Source organism: Hyaena hyaena, unplaced genomic scaffold (genome assembly GCF_003009895.1).
Source record: "Hyaena hyaena isolate Hyena2069 unplaced genomic scaffold, ASM300989v1 scaffold_40, whole genome shotgun sequence".
Taxonomy (NCBI): domain Eukaryota; kingdom Metazoa; phylum Chordata; class Mammalia; order Carnivora; family Hyaenidae; genus Hyaena; species Hyaena hyaena.
The window spans coordinates 4,007,988-4,026,586 of NW_024080672.1; the positions used below are offsets into that span (position 1 = coordinate 4,007,988).

Genomic DNA, 18,599 nt, shown 5'->3' on the forward strand with positions numbered 1-18,599 from the left:
TGGTATTTCCTCTTGCCCTGGTTCAATGGCCTCTCGTGGAAGGAAAGCTTCAGTGTAGGTTGATCTGAACAGACATTAGTGTCTTGCTAGTTGAATTTACAGAAATAAAACCAAGTCCATGCATTTCCATAGGCATTGTGAAGAGGTCTTTGATATACGCTGTGTCAGCTAATCCCCCAACGGCCCTGGGAGCTAGGCTCTGATGCCATTTTACATATAAGGAAAATGAGATCCAAAACAGTGAAAATAGTGAGGACCAATATATATTAAGCAAGTGCCTTATGCCAGGCACTTTGCACATTACCCCACTTAATCCTTTCCTGTGAAGCCAGCATAGTGCCCACTATTTAAAAGAGCAGATTAGGGCTCAGAGAAGTTAAATGACTTGCCCCACATCATTTCAGTGGTCAGCAAAGCCCGAACTCTAATCCTAAGACATGCTCTTTTGTTTGTTTGTTTTGGTTTGGTTTGGTTTGGTTTTTATTCCAAGTGGTACTTTTGACATATTTTCTTTTTTTTTTTCTTTTTCTGTTTTCTTTCATAGTTTATTGTCAAGTTAGTTTCCACATAACACCCAGTGCTCATCCCAACAAGTGCCTTCCTCCATGCCCATCACTCATTTTCCTCTCTCCCCCACCCCCATCAACCCTCAGTTTGTTCTCAGTATTTAAGAGTCTCTTATGGTTTGCCTCCCTCCCTCTCCTTAACTATTTTTCCCCTCCCCTCCCCCATGGTCCTCTGTTAAGTTTCTCCTGTTCCACATATGAGTGAAAACATATGGTATCTGTCCTTCTCTACCTGACTTATTTCATTTAGCAAAACACCCTCAAGTTCCACCACGTTGCTACAAATGGCCATATTTCATTCTTTCTCATTGCCATGTAGTATTCCATTGTATAGATAAACCACATCTTCTTGATCCATTCGTCCGTTGATGGACACTTAGGCTCTTTCTATGATTTGGCTATTGCTGAAAATGCTGCTGTGAACATTGGGGTACATGTGCCCTTATGCATCAGCACTCCTGTGTCCCTTGGGTAAATTCCTAGCAGTGCTATTGCTGCGTCATAGGGGAGTTCTGTTGTTAAATTTTTGAGGAACCTCCATACTGTTTTCCAGAGGGGCTGCACCAGTTTACATTCCCACCAACAGTGTAGGAGGGGGCCCGCTTCTCCACGTCATCATTAGCATCTATAGTCTCCTGATTTGTTCATTTTAGCCACTCTGACTGGCGTGAGGTGGTATCTCAGTGTGGTTTTGATTTATATTTCCCTAATGAGGAGGGACACTGAGCAATGTTTCATGTGTCTGTGGGCCATCTGGATGTCCTCTTTGGAGAAGTGTCTGTTCATGTCTTCTGCCTGTTTCTTCACTGGATTATTTGTTTTTTGGGGGTGAAGTTTGGTGGGTTTCTTATAGATTTTGGATAGTAGCCCTTTATCTGATATGTCATTTGCAACTATCTTTTCCCATTCCGTCGGTTGCCTATTAGTTTTATGGATTGTTTCCTTTGCCGTGCAGAAGCTTTTTATCTTGATGAGGTCCCAGTGGTTCATTTTTGCTCTTGGTTCCCTTGCCTTTGGAGATGTGTTGAGTAAGAAATTGCTTTGGCTGAGGTCTAGGAAGTTGTTTCCTACTTTCTCCTCTAGGGTTTTGATGGTTTCCTATCTCACATTCAGGTCCTTTATCCATTTTGAGTTTATTTTTGTGTATGGTGTGAGAAAATGATCTAGTTTCATTCTTCTGCATGTTGCTGTCCAGTTCTCCCAGCACCATCTGTTAAAGAGGCTGTCTTTTTTTCCATTGGATACTCTTTCCCGCTTTGTCTAAGATTAGTTGGCCATACATTTGTGGGTCCAATTCTGGGTTCTCTATTCTATTCCGTTGGCCTGTGTGTCCCATCTTGTGACACCAGAAATCTGACAGCTTGGTCAAAAGAAAACCTAAAGAGCATGGCACCTGGATTCATTTCATTCATTCATTCATTCATTCATTCACTCAAAGAGGTGTGTGCATACAAGCAGGGGACGAGCAGAGGGAGCCGGAAAGAGAGAATCTTAAGCAAGGTCTATGCCCAGCTCATGGGCAGGGGCAGGGGTTGGGGGTGCAGTAGTGACTCAGGGCTCCATCTCACAAACCATGAGATCATGACCTGAGTAGAAATCAGGATTAAGATGCTTAACCAGCTGAGTCACCCAGGTGCCCTGACACCTGGATTTTATATCAGAGACTCACAAAAGTAAAATGACTAGATAAATAGATAGTGACATGGCCTTCTGACATCAAGATCTTTTATAGCCATGGACATTCATTCATTCATCCAGTAAAATGTAGTAAGAGCCTACTTTGTACCAGGTGTGAGGCCCTGGGGTCTTATTTGTGATGAGAGCACACACAGCACGTGATGTCATAAAGCTAGCAGTCTAGAAGGGGTCATGGATAATACTTTTCAAAGCATACTAATAGCTTATAGTTATAAATCCTCAAGGTGACAGGAAGAAAGGGATCGGAGGCAAGGCTAGAAAGGTGGCAGGGGCCTACATGGGCTCCTGAAGGTCATGGTATGGATTTGTGCCTTTAGCTTAAGAACCCATGGAGGTTTTAAGTAGCACAGGGGGAGGTGGGGGTGGGGCGGCATAGAAACATGATCACATTTTGTGTTTGAAAAGGTATCGATTCCTTGGTGGGCAAGGAGGGTGTTCAATAGCATTTACCACGTATGTATCTCCATCTTCTCTAACAATACCCTGTATTGAAGCACTGGGGATTAGTGCCTCAGTTTTCAATGCCAGGAGTATATTAGAATCTCCTGGAGGACTTTTTAAAAGCTAGGGTCCATCCCCAGAAATCTGGATTTAATTGGTCAGAAGTGGAGCTGGAGCATGGCTTTTGCGTGTTTGTTTGTTCCCAGGTGATTCTAAATATCATCAAGGTTGAGACCCGTAGGTTCCGTGGAAAGTGCAAAACAGGTCCGCAAAGCGTGGTCCTAACATCAGCATCGCCTGGGAATCTGTTAGAGATGCAGATTCTGAGGCCTGATCTACCACTGATGGAGTCAGAAAGGCCGAGGCTGGACCCCAGCAGTCTGTGGTTTAACAAGCCTTCTGGCGGTTCTGAGGCTGACCCCAAGGTAAGAAGCACTAAACTGTAGAGGGGTCACAGGCAAGAGAACCCAGAGCCTGGATCTGATTCTAGATCTAGCTGTAGAGTAGCCCTGTGATGAGATAGGAGTAGAGGCTCACAAATCATTAGACTTTCTGGCCCTCAGTGTCTCACCTGTGAAAAGAGTAGACCAGATTGGACCAGCCCAAAGGGGGTCTATGATGTTAAGGATCTATTACCTGGGCCCCCTAAACCCAGCAAAGTTTTTATAATGTACTTGTACAAAATCTATATTTTTTTTTCCTTTTTTTCAAGTCTTGTTTGAATTCTAGTTAGTTAACATATGGAATAAAATTGGTTTCAGGTGTAGAATTTAGTGATTCATCACTTACATACAGCACCCAGTGCTCATCCCAACAAGTGCCCTCCTTAATACTGGACAAAGTCAGTATTTCTATATAATGGAAATAGAATGTAATCATTGTAGTAAACTCAAAAAGCACAGAAAAGAATAAAGAAGAAAGTATATGTCAGTTAAAATGTCTTCACCCAGAGATAAATGTTGCTTTCCTCCAACAGTAAGGTATACTGGAGATATTCTGGTATGTTTTCTTCTGATAGTCTCTGTACATGTACTTACAAAAGTGAGAATCATACTAAATATGTTTCAAGAGCCTACTTCCTACATATTATATCAGGAGCATATCCCTTCCTCATTAAAAATTATTTTAATCATCTTCGTTAGTGCCTTTATGGTAGTCCATTACATGTTTACACCATAATTTAACCTCTCCCTATCTGAAGTGTATTCTCATTTCTTGATATTGTTATGAATACCTATCTCTTTACCTATGTACCTTTTCTACTTAATTCTTTGTCTGAAGACCTTCTTAAGAGAGTCCTGGAAATACAGTCATCAGATCAATATAAATGAGACATTTGATACGTTGCCAACTTTTCCCCCCAGACTTGAGCTACTTCATCCAGACACGAGCAAAGAATCAGAGAGCTCTCCTCTTGACTCTCACTAGCCTTAATACTATTGATTTCCATTTCCTACACCTCCACAAGGCAACAGCTGCCTATCGCTGCAGGCTAGCGTCTGCATCTAGGGTAGAGCTCAGGCTTTCTCCCTCCCTAGGGGCGACTCAGACTCAAGGGACAGAGAAGTGAGAGAGGCCCCAGGAACACAAGAGCTGGGGCTGGAATAGTGGAGACAGGCTCACCAAGGATGGATGGTGACATTCTCAATGAACCCTCCTTAAAACGCGGAGTGGAATTTACCTGAAGTCTGTGGAAGAATTGCAGATAGGTGATAAACCACCTTTTCTAGAAGTTGGTACTAATAAGGCAAAATGTTGTGGTCCCGGAAGTAGGCTTGCATAAGCCAAGGTGGGGGGTGGGGGTGGGCATTGGGTGGATGAAGTCTGAGGTTCCGTCTGGGTCTATGATGCGAGGTGACTAAAGTCAGCACAGAGGGAAGGGTATGCCTCTTTCTCGCACCCTCTTTCTCTCCCAGGCACTCTGCATGCACACAAGCACCCCCAAAGGGCTTCGTTTTCCCACATCTTACTGCCCACTGAGCCACCCTTGCCTCCTTGTCTTCCTCTGACAACCTTCCACTGCCTTCTTGTTACCTGATTCTTTCTTGGCTTCAGGATCCAAAACATAGAAGGACAGTGAGAGGCCATAAAAAATAGAATCCCAACCCTTATTTACAAAAAGGAAAAAGGAAGTGGTAAGCTTATTTCACTATTTATTTATAGTCCCACCTACTTCCGAAAGTATCTTAAGTAGTGCCTGCTTTAGAAGAAACCTCAGGAAAGACAACATTCTCCTCCTTAAAAACCAGAGCAGGTAACACCAGCCCTGGGAGTTGCTAATGATTAACAAGGGAGATGAGAGTAATTTGGGCATTTAACCCCTGGATGTTTTTAAATGTGGACATTATTTGAATGAGGCTGTTTAGAGGGTGATTAGAAGCATAGATTTAGAGGGCGCCTGGGTGGCTCTTTCGGTTGAACATCTGGCTTTGGCTCAGGTTATGATCTCACTAGTCATGGGTTCGAGCCCTGCATCAGGCTCTGTGCTGACAGCTCAGATCCTGGATCCTACTTTAGATTCTGTGTCTCCCTCTCTTTCTTCCCCTTCTCTGCTTATGCTCTGTCTCTCTCTGTCTCTCAAAAATAAAAGTGTTTTTTAAAATTAAATACATAAATAAATAAAGCGTATATTTATTATTTACCCAAAAGTACTGAAAATAGGTGTTCAAACAGAAACTTGTTAACAGCACTATTTACAAATAGTCAAAAGGTAAAAACAACACAAATCATTAAAAAACTATAATACATACACACAATAAAAATCAGTAATAAAAACCAGTGAAGTATTGATACACGCTACAGCACAGATATACCTTGAAAACATTTTCTAAGTGAAAGAAGCCAGACACAAAAGGCCATATATTGTATGATTCCATTTATATGAACTATTCAGAATAGGTAAAGCCATAGAGGCAGAAAGCAGATTGTGGTTGACAGGGGCCTGAGGAAGAAGGGAGTGGTGAGGGACTACTTAATGGGTATGAAGTCTCATTTTGGGTGATGGAACATTCTGGAACTGGATAGTAGTAATGATTGCAGAATATGATGAATGTACTTAATGCCACCAAATTGCTGAAGCGTACACTTTAAAATGGTTAAAATGGTCAATTTTATGTTATGTGCATTGAATCATGATAAAAAAATAAATTGCTCTTAGCAAAGAAAAAAGAAAGCACAGACCTAGTTAGCTGTGCCTGAGTTCAAATCTCAGCTTCCCATTTTCTCTTCTGTAAAGTGGGGATAAGCATAACAGTAGCTACCTCATAAATCTTAAATAAGTCAATGTATGTAAAATACTTAATACAATACCTGGCGCATGGGCAGCATGCTGTAAATATTTGTGTTATTAATCTAACCCAGCTGTTCTCCACTGTGGGCAGTTTTGCCTCACAGGAGACACTTAGCGATGTCTGGAAAGATCTTTGATCACCACAGTTGGGGGGGTTTCAGATGGCATCTGTGAGAAGAGTTAAGGGATGCCACCAGCTATCCTACAATGCACAGGACAGCCTCCCACAAGAAAGAATTACCTGGTCCCCAATGTCAGTAGTTCCAATGGAGAATCCCTGATTTGAACAGAGCATGTAGGGAAATGTGCTTCCTCTAATGACTGTGTGGATCAAAATAGGTCAGACCAAAATTTTTGTTAGAAAGGACTGCCCACCAAAGTGTGACGTGCCCACCGTGTATTGAGTACATGTATTAGTCATTCTGGGGGATATAAAAAAAGCCAGGGCACTGTTCTTGAGATACTTGGGTAAAGAGCTCTGTGTGATGGAGTTAGTTAAGAGGGAAGTTTTACTGAGAGACATTTGTCATCAGTTTTCCTCTAGTAGGAGGGTGATCGGGGTCATCCACACTACTCACAATAATGCTCACTCAAATGCCAACACTCTGGTTGCTTGTGAAGAGGCATCTTAAGTGACCAGTGTGTGGCTCCTTCACGTGTCTGAATAGGTCTTATGTTTGGGTGAATTGCATGGGACAAATATCTGAGAAACAAATCACAAATAGAAAATACAAATTACTTGTTATAAAGGCACAGATGCAAGAGAAGATATGAAAGTTCCTTATATTCAACCGTCATGGACCAAAAGGAAAAAGGAGAGCCATTTTCCCACGTTCTATTTAAAGAATTGTTTTATCAGATTCTAAAACCATATCTCTATATAATTAGCCTAGTTTGGGCCACAGAATCAGTTCTTACACAGAACGGATCACCATCAAAATGTCTTTGTGGGCCTGCTACAGCAGTGAGACTTGGGGAAGGACCCTAATTCCTTCTGTCTTTTTGCCTTTAGACTAAGGATTACAAGCCTTTCGAAGATATGCCATGCTGGGGCTCCTGGGTGGCTCAGTCCGTTAAGTGTCTGACTCCAGCTCAGGTCATGATCTCACAGTTCGTGGGTTCGAGCCCCGTGTCAGGCTCTGTGCTGACAGCCAGCTCAGAGCCTGGAGCCTGCTTCAGATTCTGTGTCTCCCTCTCTTTCTGACCCTCCCCTGTTCACACTGTCTCTCTCTCTCAGAAATAAATAAAGCATTTAAAAAAAAAAAAAAAGAGATAGGCCATGCTTTCACACAATCCCTGTGAATGACAGATGTCCTTTATGATGGGGCAATGGAAAGGAGGAGTCTGGTGGGGCCCATCAGGAAGGCAGATCTCTGAAAGTTCGGTCCCTGGAAACCACAGCATGGTGATGGGGGATCATAGGACAGGCAGGAGACCCCACCCCGTGCAGTCACCTTTGCACAGCTTTCTCCACAATGCTGGCTTCCCGTATGCATGGGCCCGTCTTGGCAACTTACAGTCAGTGCCTGGCAAGGAATTTTATTAGATACTCGTGAAGGTGAACTTGACATAGAGCGTGTCACAGGGACTTCTCAATAGGGCAGAGACAGGTATAAATCACTCTAATGTAAGATAGAAAGTGACAATGTGCAATAAGGAAGATGTGGGGAAAACCCTGGGGGGTTTCAGAAGAGAGCATTGGCTTCTGGTGGTGAGTTTGGAGAAGCCTTTGTGGAGAGGGTGGCATTGGGGTTAAAATGTGAATGTTTTTGAGCCCCTAGACATGTAAACTGATACTGGAGTATGCTAAAGAATGGAGCCAGCTACCCAGGTGAGTGTGTCAGGAGGAGGGTGTGCAGGATTTGTGGAGGGAAGTGGAGAGAAGTATGTGAGCTGGGTAGATTGAGATGAGCTCATGAACAGCCGTTAGGCCGTGGAGGATCCCTGACATTTTCTAAGCAGGTGTAACTGGACTACAAGATGGCTGTAGAGCTGGGTGTGCGGTATGCTGCGGGAATACCGTGGGGCAAGAACAGCAAGAGGGGGCAGGCTTGGCCAATTACTTTAGGTAACGCAGGACACAATGGCAGGAAGTGACAGTGCATCAGCTCCCTTGGGCTCCAGGACTTGGTGCTCGAGAACACGGTGCTTGGCACAGACACTCTGGGCTGTAGTCCCAGGCTGTGCCCCTTAAGCCAATGGCAGGTCCTTAGGCAAATGGCTTCCCCTCTCGGTGCCTCAATCTCTTCATCCAAAAACATGGGAAGAAAAGTCTTGTTCCTCATACCCATGAGCTGAACAGTAAATGAGTAAGCGCATCTAAACATCCTGAATATTGTCTGGCACAAGAATGATGTCGTGCTTGATAGTTCAGTATACAAATCGGTCCTTATTATCACCCAAGGTAACAAGGATGACCTGGAAAGATGCACTTCTGAACCAAGGTGGAAGACGGTAATTGTCAGGAATGAAGGATTATACAGGAAAACACCCGCCTTGCATGATTCTTCACAAGGCTGCTTGGAGGGGCTGGAGGGTGGCGCCATGCCTCAGTAGAAGACGGGATGGCGGACTGTACATGGACTGTACATCTGCTAATGGCCCGGCTGTCTGCACAGTCCTCGCTCTTTAGTTCCAACAGCATTGATTTCACTATCCGGCATCGGCGGCATTAAATTTTGTCGGCAGATCAGGAGTTATTCCCAAGACATAATGATTTCCTCACTGCTAAGTGGAGAGACCTGGGACCAAAAACTTCAGTCCCTAGTGAGACCCTCAAACAGATGATGCTTTAACAACCATCGGGAGCATCAGGCTTAGGCCCTAAAAGAACAAACATTGAAGATGTATTTAAAATAAAAGCAACCTTGATGTTTAGGTTTGAATTAAGGACTAGCGTCTTGTCTGCAGGCGTGCAGGGATTGGGGAGAAGGGAGACTGGAGGGTGCCTTCAGAGCAAGATGCCCTCCCTCTTACATTGAAACTCTGGCTGAAGGGGCACCTGGGTGGCTCAGTTGGTTAAGCGTCTGACTTTGGCTCAGGTCATGATCTCACAGGTTGTGGATTCAAGCCCCACGTCGGGGTCTGTGCTGACAGCTCAGAATCTGGAGCCTGCTTCAGACTCTGTGTCTTCCTCTTTCTCTCTGCCCCACCCCTGCTCATTCTCTGTCTCTCTGTATCTCTCAAAAATAAATAAACATTTAAAAATTAAATTTTAAAAATTCTTTTAAAAAAGAAACTCTAGCTGTAGATAGAACTCAGTGCTGAAATGTTAGGCTTTTTCGGTGTCCCATTCAGTGTTCAGAAGGTTCTAATACAGTGCATGCATAAGAATGATAAGAATGAAAATGAAGCTTCGAGTGCTAGGGCAGGGGTTTTTGTTTGTTTGTTTTGTTGTTTTTTTTTTTTTTTTTTTGAGGGAGACAGGCTTTATCCCTATAAGATTAAACAGTCATCAGGGTTTAAAGGTTTAATCTGCCTGTGTTCTGCCCAGGATGGGGCTCAGAGCCCCAGAATAATTGGATACAGCGCCGGGCTTTGAACGCGCGCGCGCGCGCGCGTGTGTGTGTGTGTGTGTGTGTGTGTGTGTAATGTACAAGCAAGCAAGAGGGGTCTCTCCCGTGGCAGGAGGAATAAAGCTGCCTGCCCCTGCTCCTCCATTGAGCCCTCAGTGGCGACAGGAGCCGGCTTCTGAGGACCGCTGTGCTCATGAATGTGTGCCATTGTTCAGGCACACGTCGGCCTTAAGAATTAGCACAAAACAGCCCCGTCTTTATTCAGATGCAGAGCCCCCTCCATCACTCAGAGCAGCCCTTCCAGGTCACATGCCCGAGGCCTCTGCAGACAGGACGCAGCTGCCTCAAATCTGCTGCCTAACATTAGCCGCGGTTCGAAAAACCTGATGGCTCGGAGCTTCGCAGGGGAAACGAGGAAGATGTGGGGTCCAGGCGCTCGGTTCTCCGAGGAACTGTGGCTAGAAAATGAGAAAAAATGTGCTGTGGTTCGGAAGCCTAAGCAGGGCAGGAAACGCCAGGAGCTGTTGGCCGTGGCCTTGGGGGTGAAGGTGGGAGTCAAAGGCAGTTTTCTTTGGCCCCCTCTCAGACTCTTTGCCTGTTCACAGATCTCGTCCCTGGTCCGAAGGGCCGCCCTCACGCACAACGACAACCACTTCAACTATGAGAAGACACACAACTTTAAGGTAAGCAAGCCTCTGCGCTCTTTCTTCTGCTATTACCAGGCAGGTGGGGAGGTACAGTTGATGGTTTCCGTCCCCTCTTTTGATGGTAAAGTGATGAGATGGCAGATTCCTTTGCTCTCCACAACCAGCTACCTGCACAAAGTTAAGACCGTCGTTTTGTTCAACCCAGAGACCCTAGACAGCTGCTTGCCTGATGCCGGTGCCTAGAAACACCTATATGGATGTTAACTGAGTCCTGGGGCACTCGGCCCCATTTCTTCTCTGTATCCCCATGTCCAGCGGGAGAACAGCGGAGCGCGCCCAGTCCCTGGCACTGGGAGATCTTCTGAGGAACGCCGAGCAGTAGTTTTCCACTGAGAGTAGCTATCAAGAACATTGCCGTCTCTGAGGCACAGGAAACAGTTGCTCATTTCACATTCTGTGTTTTGCCTTTGTTTCCAGGGATGCTAACTCCTTTGGTTTATGTGTAGACAGCTGTGAAAGCAAAGGCTGACACGGGATACCATCCAGTAGCTTTTGTTTGTGCTCTGGGGACAGAGCGGGGCACCCCGGCGGCCTTGCCAAGCTCCCCTCTCAGCACAGCCTTGATCGTGCTCACCAGACCAAACAAAAAGATATGGAAAGCTGGTGGGGGCTTTAGTGCATATTCCCATGTGTGTTTATAAACTGCAAATACCGCTGTCTTCATTTCAGACTAGCCCTTGTGAAAAAAAAAAAATAAGAAAGAAAAAAAAACCCCACAACGGCCTACCATCAGAAATCACGGCCTATTTCCTTCACCCTAATGTGTTTTCCAGGAAATGGCTGGAGGAGATTCTGATGCCAAATTGCCTGGCCGGGGATGTTGTTCAATGGAGGAGACCCAGTTAGAGGCCTTATCCCAGCAAATGGGCTGATGTTTAGACGTTGGAGAGAGTGAAGATGAAGGATCCAAGAAGAGAAGTGGGGGGTGGAGGGTTAGCAAATTGTAAATTGTCTTTTTTTTTTTTTTTTTAACTCGTTTCCTTTAGGACCAGCAGCCCAAGTAGCTGTTGAAGGAACTCAATAGCCCTTCATTAGAGGTGATCAGGGAAACCTATCTTATTCTGTCGATTTCCAATTCTTCGGAAGGACAAATAGGTGTCTCTTAAATATACATTTGTGTCTGTTGGTTTGTTTGCCTGCTGCTGTTTATAGAAAGCGAGGGGCTTGGGCACTTGCATGCTGTAATTGAGCTGAGGAATGGAATTATTCAGCCCTCCATATTTAGCGTGAGGCTGAAGAGTTGTATAGATCCTCACCGACGCCAAGGCTCTTGATATTTCTCCTGTTGCTGAATAGTGACAGGTCTGATGGGGAGTACAGGAATCCTTTCGTGGTTTTTTTTCCCCCTCTTTTCTGTTTTCTGTATTTATCCTTATTAATTTTTTTGCCTTAAGAACATGTTTTTCTGACGCTGGGCAGAAGTCCTGATTCTTTGCATCCTTCAGATGCACTACTATGGATCGGGAAGATGGATCTTCTCGGACTTGGCAAACTCTCTTCCTTCCTCTCGAAAATTCCAACTCATCTGGCTTTGAGATGCAATTGGAATTATGCCCTTACTGCGATACATGTTTGCATGGGGGTGGCTTCTCCCTCGGCATACTGTGGCTGGGCTTGTGTGTTTTGCAGCAACTAAATATTTGTTCAATTGATACTTCCAAAACTGATTTCAGTGTTTTAGTCGTAGATCTCTGAATGGGAAGGGAAGACCTTTGAAACAAAAAGGCAGTTGAGACTTATTTTCCTAAATAGTGCTGTTGCTAATACATGATCCATATTAATTATTTATCAGTGGAATCCGTCAACAGCTTTCTTCAGTGTTTGCTTGAAAAGCCAGTATCTATTTGGTGTGACCTCTCCTAAATTACAGCTATTGAGAGAAGAAAAGGCAGAGAGCAGACAAGTTGTTAGGAGAAGGTACACAAGGCAGACAGGAGCATTTATTTCTCTTTCGTGTTTTAAATAGACATCTTTGAGATGTAGCAGACCCTTGATCTCTGTGTCCGTTGACTATGGCTCTCAATGGTACTGCCCGTGCCACTGTCCTGAAGAATGAGTGGCAGGGCCTGGAGGGGGCGGTTCTCTCTGGCACTCGTCACCCCCCTCCCCCGCCACCCTCCTTCAGCCCTCTACTCACCCCCAACTAATTTGAAGTGGAAATTTTGCAGGGTCTTTAGACGAATACTCTGAAAGCTGGTCAGTGCTATAAATAGAGCAGTGGGTTTTTAGTAATCACCATGGAATCAACCAAACAAAGAAAAACTCTTATCAAAGGCCCCCTGCCATCTGCTTGAAATCAGCATAAAATTAAGACATAAAACACAAACTTGTGCTTTATGCTGACATCTAAGGAGCTTTATGCAGAAACTCTTGGTTTGTAGTTCGGGTTATTATTGGAGAGTACTACCCAATTGGTATCGCGTAAGAATTCAATACAAAGAACAAATAATCACGTTTTCACGGTCATCAGCAAATAAGGTCTGCTAGCCCCTGTCTGCGCTCTGGCCTAGGGGGTCCTAGGAGAGATTCCAATCTGCCTACAGATCTAAATGCCTCACCCCACAATGAGAGAGTTCCTGCCCCAGGGACATAGGGACTATGCCTCCAGGTAAAAAGCAGTCTCCCTCTCCTGGCTCTCTCCAGGAACTACTTGAAGAGGAATGAATAGGAAGTCCCACCCCTCTACAGGGTGGGAACGGACTGCCAGAAAGCCTCCCAGGCACCGCTCCCCAGTGCCTACCTCCTGCCCTTACTTTTTACACAAAGCATGTCTAGGGAAAGCCAGAAGTTCGCTCTGGGAAGAAAAGCGTTTGGAAGCAAATTAAAGTTACACTTCGTCTCCTGCAATAATTCTGTGCTTTTCAACACTGTATGCAGGTATAGTTGTTGCTCATTTAAATCCTAAGTTCTCTGGGATGACTTGCACATACTGGGAATCAGGAGGTATTTGTTGAAGTTACGAAGTCGATAGGATCTTCTCTGATATGGAAACCCGTTGCTACAGGAAGAAATACTCCTTTATTGAACCCATTTTATATCTGCATCTCTATTTATCTAGGAGACACCATCTCCTGTATGTAGAATAGCTCTCTTTGGGATGGTCTACCCTAATAACACCTGTGGCTAAGCTCCAAAATCTCCAGCCCCCCTACAATCTAGATACCCATCCTTCCTTCCCCACTTAGCACACTGACGACGTAGCAATGGCCAGCGTAGTACTCCTGGCCATAGCTCGACCTTTGGAAAAGAGCTTAGTTTTCTGAGTCTCAGTTTCCTTATGTGTAGAATGGGAGTGTGGTAAGGTTTAAACAATACATGTAAATCACTTATGGTCCGTGGCACCCAGTAAGTTTAGCTTCTATTATTATTTTACTATTCATCTTTTTGTCTCTCTCATCTCCTGTGCTTTAATGTTCAGCTTTCTCTGTCTCTGTAGTTCTTCTTTTGGTTTTTTTTTTTTAATGTTTATGTAGAGAGCGAGCGTGCATGTGGATGGGGGAGAGGCAGAGAGAGAGAGAGAGAGAGAGAGAGGAGAGAGAGAGAATCCCAAGTAGGCTCCATGCCTGCTGTCAGTGCAGAGCCCAACTCGGGGCTCGATCTCACGAACCATGAGATCATGACCTGAGCCGAAATCAAGAGTTGTACGCTTAACCGACAACCATCCAAGCACCGCCATTTCTTATTCTCTACCCTTACTTCTCCATGTCCTTCTTTCTTCTTTCCATCATCTGTTTCTCCCTCTCTCATTAACTACATGTAACAGAAAAATGCAAGCATGTTCTGGGCAATGGAAATGGCACAAATGAAACCTTGGAGTCAGAAATGAGCCAGGAGTGAACAGGGTGCAGGAAGAGACTAACAGGAAAGAGGAGCTCGCTTCACGTCTGGGTTGGACCACATCCAGGGAGGCTCACGAACCTGGGCGTTTTCTCCGCTCGGGTGCTCAGCCCTCACAGTGTGCACATGCACTTACACCACTCCTTCCTTCTACTGTATTCTCTCCCTCCACCCAAATATTGTAGAACCACTCTTCTCTCCTTATAAGTCCTTATAAGGACTATGGATAGAGAGCAGAGGTCCAGAAAATTCTTAAAGTTGAAAAGCAAGCCACTTGACCCCGCCTTACCCCACATTCCCCATCCCCTGTCCACCTCCCTGCCCTTTCCTCACCCCTCCCCTTCGATCCCTTCCCTGTCCCCCACCCATCCCTCACCCAGCCTCCTACCAGCTTTACTTTTCTCCATAGCACTGACCACTGGCATGGTACGTGTGTACTTGTATGCTTACCTTCCCCTTACCAGCCAGAAACACTCACCCCTGGGGCTACGGACAGGGGGTTTGGTCTGTTTTTCTTTTGCAGAAACCCCAGTGTCCAGAACAGGGCCTGGCCCAGAGCAGACTGTCAGTAGATATTGGTTGAAAGTACGTGTAGCAGACGCCTCAGGCCCTGTCTATCTAAGGCCGCACGTTCTGTCCCCACTGGTCACCCCACCCCACAGTTTGCCCCCGGGTATGGCTTATCACACTTGTGTTAGCTGCGTTCAAGCCCTTGCGGGTATGAGCCCTTGCCAGGGCCGCTAGAATGTGCCAGGGAGACGGACCGTACCAGGGTGTGCCAGGCCAGCCCCCCTGCCCCGTCTGGCCGGCGGCTCTGGTGGTCTTACCCACAGGGGTAAGACCTGCCCCGGCTTACTCTTGTTGTCCCAGCTTGTTGTGTGGCAACTCTCAAAAGTGGCCCAGTCTCCACAGAAGTTAAACGGTTTCTCAGTCTAGCGTTCCGCGTCCCCTGCTCCCTGTAGACCACGGCTGCCCCAGCAGCGCCAGCTCCACGTGCGTGTTCATTCAGCAGCCTCCTCCTGCGCACGCCCACCCGGGAACGCGCACCAGAGCTCAGGAGGCTGAGTGTGTCCTGCGGCCAGGGCCCCTGTCCCGGGCGCGGCGGCACCGCCACCCCGCCGTGGGGGTGATGTGGCCCATTCACGGATTCTGTGCCTTTCATTCCTTCCTGCGTCCTTATCCGTCAGCGGTCACTTGCTTTGGAACAAGACATCTGTGCTTTCCGTCTGCGAAGCCCTCCGTTGTCCTTGTCCTTGACTTCCTAAAACCGTGGGAGCCCTTCTGTGTCCCTCCTCTCTTGCCTGTCTCGTGGGCACGCGGTGGCCCGGCGCCCTTTGCTGCCCCGGGCCCATCCCCCTTCCGTGTGCCTCGACAGCAGGGACCGTTGGGTGGGGCACCTGCCGAAATCTGCTTCAGAAACCGTGCTGGGTTTTATGTTGGTGCTTTTGTTTATTAATCAGAAAAGGCTGTATGGACAGAATCGAGTGTGGAGGGAGCAACTCCGAGGCAAAAGGCAGACTTCGTCACCTTGGGTATAAAATGAGAGACTCAAAGCCCGACTGACTGGAAGACCTAGGTTTGGACCTATTGGGCTTTATGGAGAAAGCATGGTTACCGATCCCAAAAGGCTCCGAAGAAGAGTCGTTTTTATCTACCTCCTCCTCGAGCCTGGCTTCACCATTATAATTATGAGAAACTCCTTCTTATTTTCAACTAGTAGAAGCGCAGGAGATGGTCTTAAGTAAGAGGCTATCATTACACAGGAGGGTCTCTAGGAGCCCCCAGGGACTGCTCAGAACTCAGAAGAGGAAGAGAAACTGGGAGCACTCTCGCCTCTTTATTGTCCTCTGCTCTCTGGGCCTCAGCCTCCTCGTTTTCTCCCTGAACAAATCTGTCATGTTCCGCCTGGTCTGCGGAATAGGGCTGAAGGCGACTCCCTAGTTTATGTTACAAGATCAGCCGCAAAAATCCCATTCACAAATTTCCAGAGGGAGAACCAGATGAGCCTGACTCTCAGCGGGTGTCTGCCTTGCTCAGGTCACTCCCCTACGCACCTGGAGGGGGGTGTGGACTGTCCGGAGGATGGGAGTGTCCAGGTTACCTCTAAAAGGACAGGACCCTTCTGGGTAGATAGCCCGGAGGTGTCAGTTATCATCCTTTCCTCCTTGTTTTGAAGAATTCCCCTTAAAGTTTCACCTCCAAGTCCAGCGTCTTCTGCCGGGTTCTGCTTAAAGTAAATCAAGAAGCTACTCTGAGCCTAGATATTTTTATTAATATTAATATCTGCAAGCCTAGGCATTCTGCAGCCCGCCTTAGCCATGGTGCCTGACTGGGCATAAGGAAGAGTTTACTTTTTTCAGTTTATTTATTTATTTTGGGAGAGAGAGACAGCATGAGTGGGAAGGGGCAGAGAGAGGAGAGAGAGAATCCCAAGCAGGCCCTGCGCTGTCAGCACAGAGCCCGACCTGGGACTCAAACCTCTGAACCGTGAATCATGACGGGAACTAAATCAAGAGTTGGATGCTAACCGACTGAGCCACCCGGGCACCTCTAAGGAAGAGTTTTTATTCTTTTCGTTCCATCTTTTACGAAGCGTACCTGTCACTGTTGTGCCGTTTGGGAGCCAGGAGTAACCCTCAGTGAAACTGCGAAGTGAGCAAGGTTTGCCTCTGGCAGACTCTTCACCCTCTGCCCCTGGATTGTTTCAGTTGCCTCCTCCCATCGCTTGTCTGCTGAGTTGCCCCATCGAACCACCCTGCTTAGACCTGCCGGCTCCAGTTTCTAGATCCTAGCGGCTGCTTCTCCCTTGCTTGAGGCTTTGCATGTTTCTGATAGTCTCCACGTTATGGTCAATTTGAAATGTCACCTGACTCCTCACAAACCAACCTGGTAAGTTGCTCAGAACCCTTTCTTCTGTGACTCACCAAGAGCTACTATGGCATCACAGAGAGAACATGCTCAGTTTTTAAAGGGCTTGTTCACAAAAATGGCAGTTCAGTTAATCTAGTAGTCGTGTTTTAAATGGGCCCTCTTGGGGCGCCTGGGTGGCTCAGTCGGTTAAGCGTCCGGCTTTGGTTCAGGTCATGATCTCACAGTTCGTGGGTTCGAGCCCTGTGTTGGGCTCTGGGCCGATAGCTCAGAGCCTGGAGCCTGCTTCCGAGTGTGTGTGTGTGTGTGTGTGTGTGTGTGTGTGTGTGTGAGAGAGAGAGAGAGAGAGAGAGAGAGAGAGAGAGGTGGGGGAGAGAGAGAGAGAGAGAGAGAGAGAGAGAGAGAGAGAGAGAGAGAGGGAGGGAGGGAGGGAGAGATCCCGCCCTCCTCCCCTGGCTCACATTCTGTCTCTCTCCCTCTCAAAAATTAACATTAAAAAAAATGTTAATGGGTCCTCTTGAGGCCAATAGCACGACGCCTTTATCCAGTGCAATTTCAATGATGGCTGGGATTTCAGGCAAGAGAGGAAACAATTTTTGGACAAATTTCTCACACAGGTGAGGACCTTCTCGGCCTGCCAGGGTCTGAGTAAAATCTTATCTTCTTCCTCCTTGACATGTCTTTACGTAAATATTGGAACACCATCATTGTAGATCCTTGACAAACCATCAGAACCTGGTGGAAGATTTTGACAGCCAACCGAAGAGGGGCTCCTTGCTTAGGCCACACACCAGCGAAGTGGCTTGGCCAAGCTCTTCCACAAATGTAAATCATCTGCTGATGAGTCTGACCCATATCAAGTGCTTAGCTGTTATGAATTTTATATTTTGCTTTATCCCAAAGAACATATCAAAGGGGCTATTCTCCACGACTAAATGGCCGATTCTGGCATTTTAAGTCCAGAGAAATACTCCTTTTGTGTTTTGTGAGGGGAAAAATAAGAGCCCCAATGATCACTGTCCATATTAGTTGGGTCTTTTTCAAAGTTCTAGGATGAGGAAACTATTTAGATATGCATTTCTTTATTCAGCGAATATGGACTGAGAGCCAGCTATGTGCCAGGCACTGCCAGGTACAAGAAAGACCAGTGGAGACGTTAGAACGTGACCTCTTCTCCTGGGTGGTGTTTAGCCACAGTGATTTTGCTCCTCCTGGGATGTGTGGCAGAGACATTTCTGAACCTTCTAACTGGGATGTGCTCACGGGGTAGCTAGCAGAGGCCAGAGATTCTTCTAAACATCCTCCAATGCCCAGCACATCCTACAGGTCCTGACCACAAAGAGTTATCTGGCCCCAACATCAGCAGGGCTGGGGTTGAGAAAACACGCACTAGACCGTGGAGGAGAACTAGAGGCTTGGAGGGCAGGGAATTGTCACAAGAATATTGGTGCTGATACCTGGTAAACCTGAGAGGAAGTCAGCACAAGAATATGTCACTTTGTGCAGGGGGGAGATACCCGAAACACTTCGTGGCAATCAGTGTTATGGAAACTAAATCCTTTTTTTAAAGCTACGAGAACAGCTACTGAATAGACAGACTGGGGGTGAGTGATGCCCCAGTTGACACACCCGGCTCTCTGGCAACATCTACAGAGCAGGCTTCTCTGGGAAACCCAGT

The 18,599-nt window shown here is 46.4% G+C and overlaps 1 protein-coding gene and 1 long non-coding RNA gene across 3 annotated transcripts in view; one reads left to right on the forward strand and one right to left on the reverse strand.

Moving 5' to 3' along the window:
• CHN2 (chimerin 2) overlaps nucleotides 1-18,599 on the forward strand; it is a 304,122-nt gene that overhangs the window by 256,033 nt on the left and 29,490 nt on the right. The window contains exon 7 of the mRNA XM_039229860.1: nucleotides 10,115-10,192. Within this exon, the coding sequence (XP_039085791.1) occupies nucleotides 10,115-10,192 (78 nt within the window). The remainder of the gene's footprint in view (nucleotides 1-10,114; nucleotides 10,193-18,599) is intronic.
• Nucleotides 7,518-16,887, reverse strand: LOC120230301. Of its 2 annotated transcripts, XR_005527968.1 has the most exons (4): nucleotides 16,652-16,887; nucleotides 16,108-16,277; nucleotides 12,354-12,419; nucleotides 11,899-12,086 (listed from the first exon to the last, which is right to left on the reverse strand). It is a non-coding gene; the product is annotated as an uncharacterized LOC120230301 (long non-coding RNA). The 2 variants fall into 2 exon arrangements; XR_005527969.1 differs by lacking the exons at nucleotides 11,899-12,086; nucleotides 12,354-12,419 and adding an exon at nucleotides 7,518-8,817.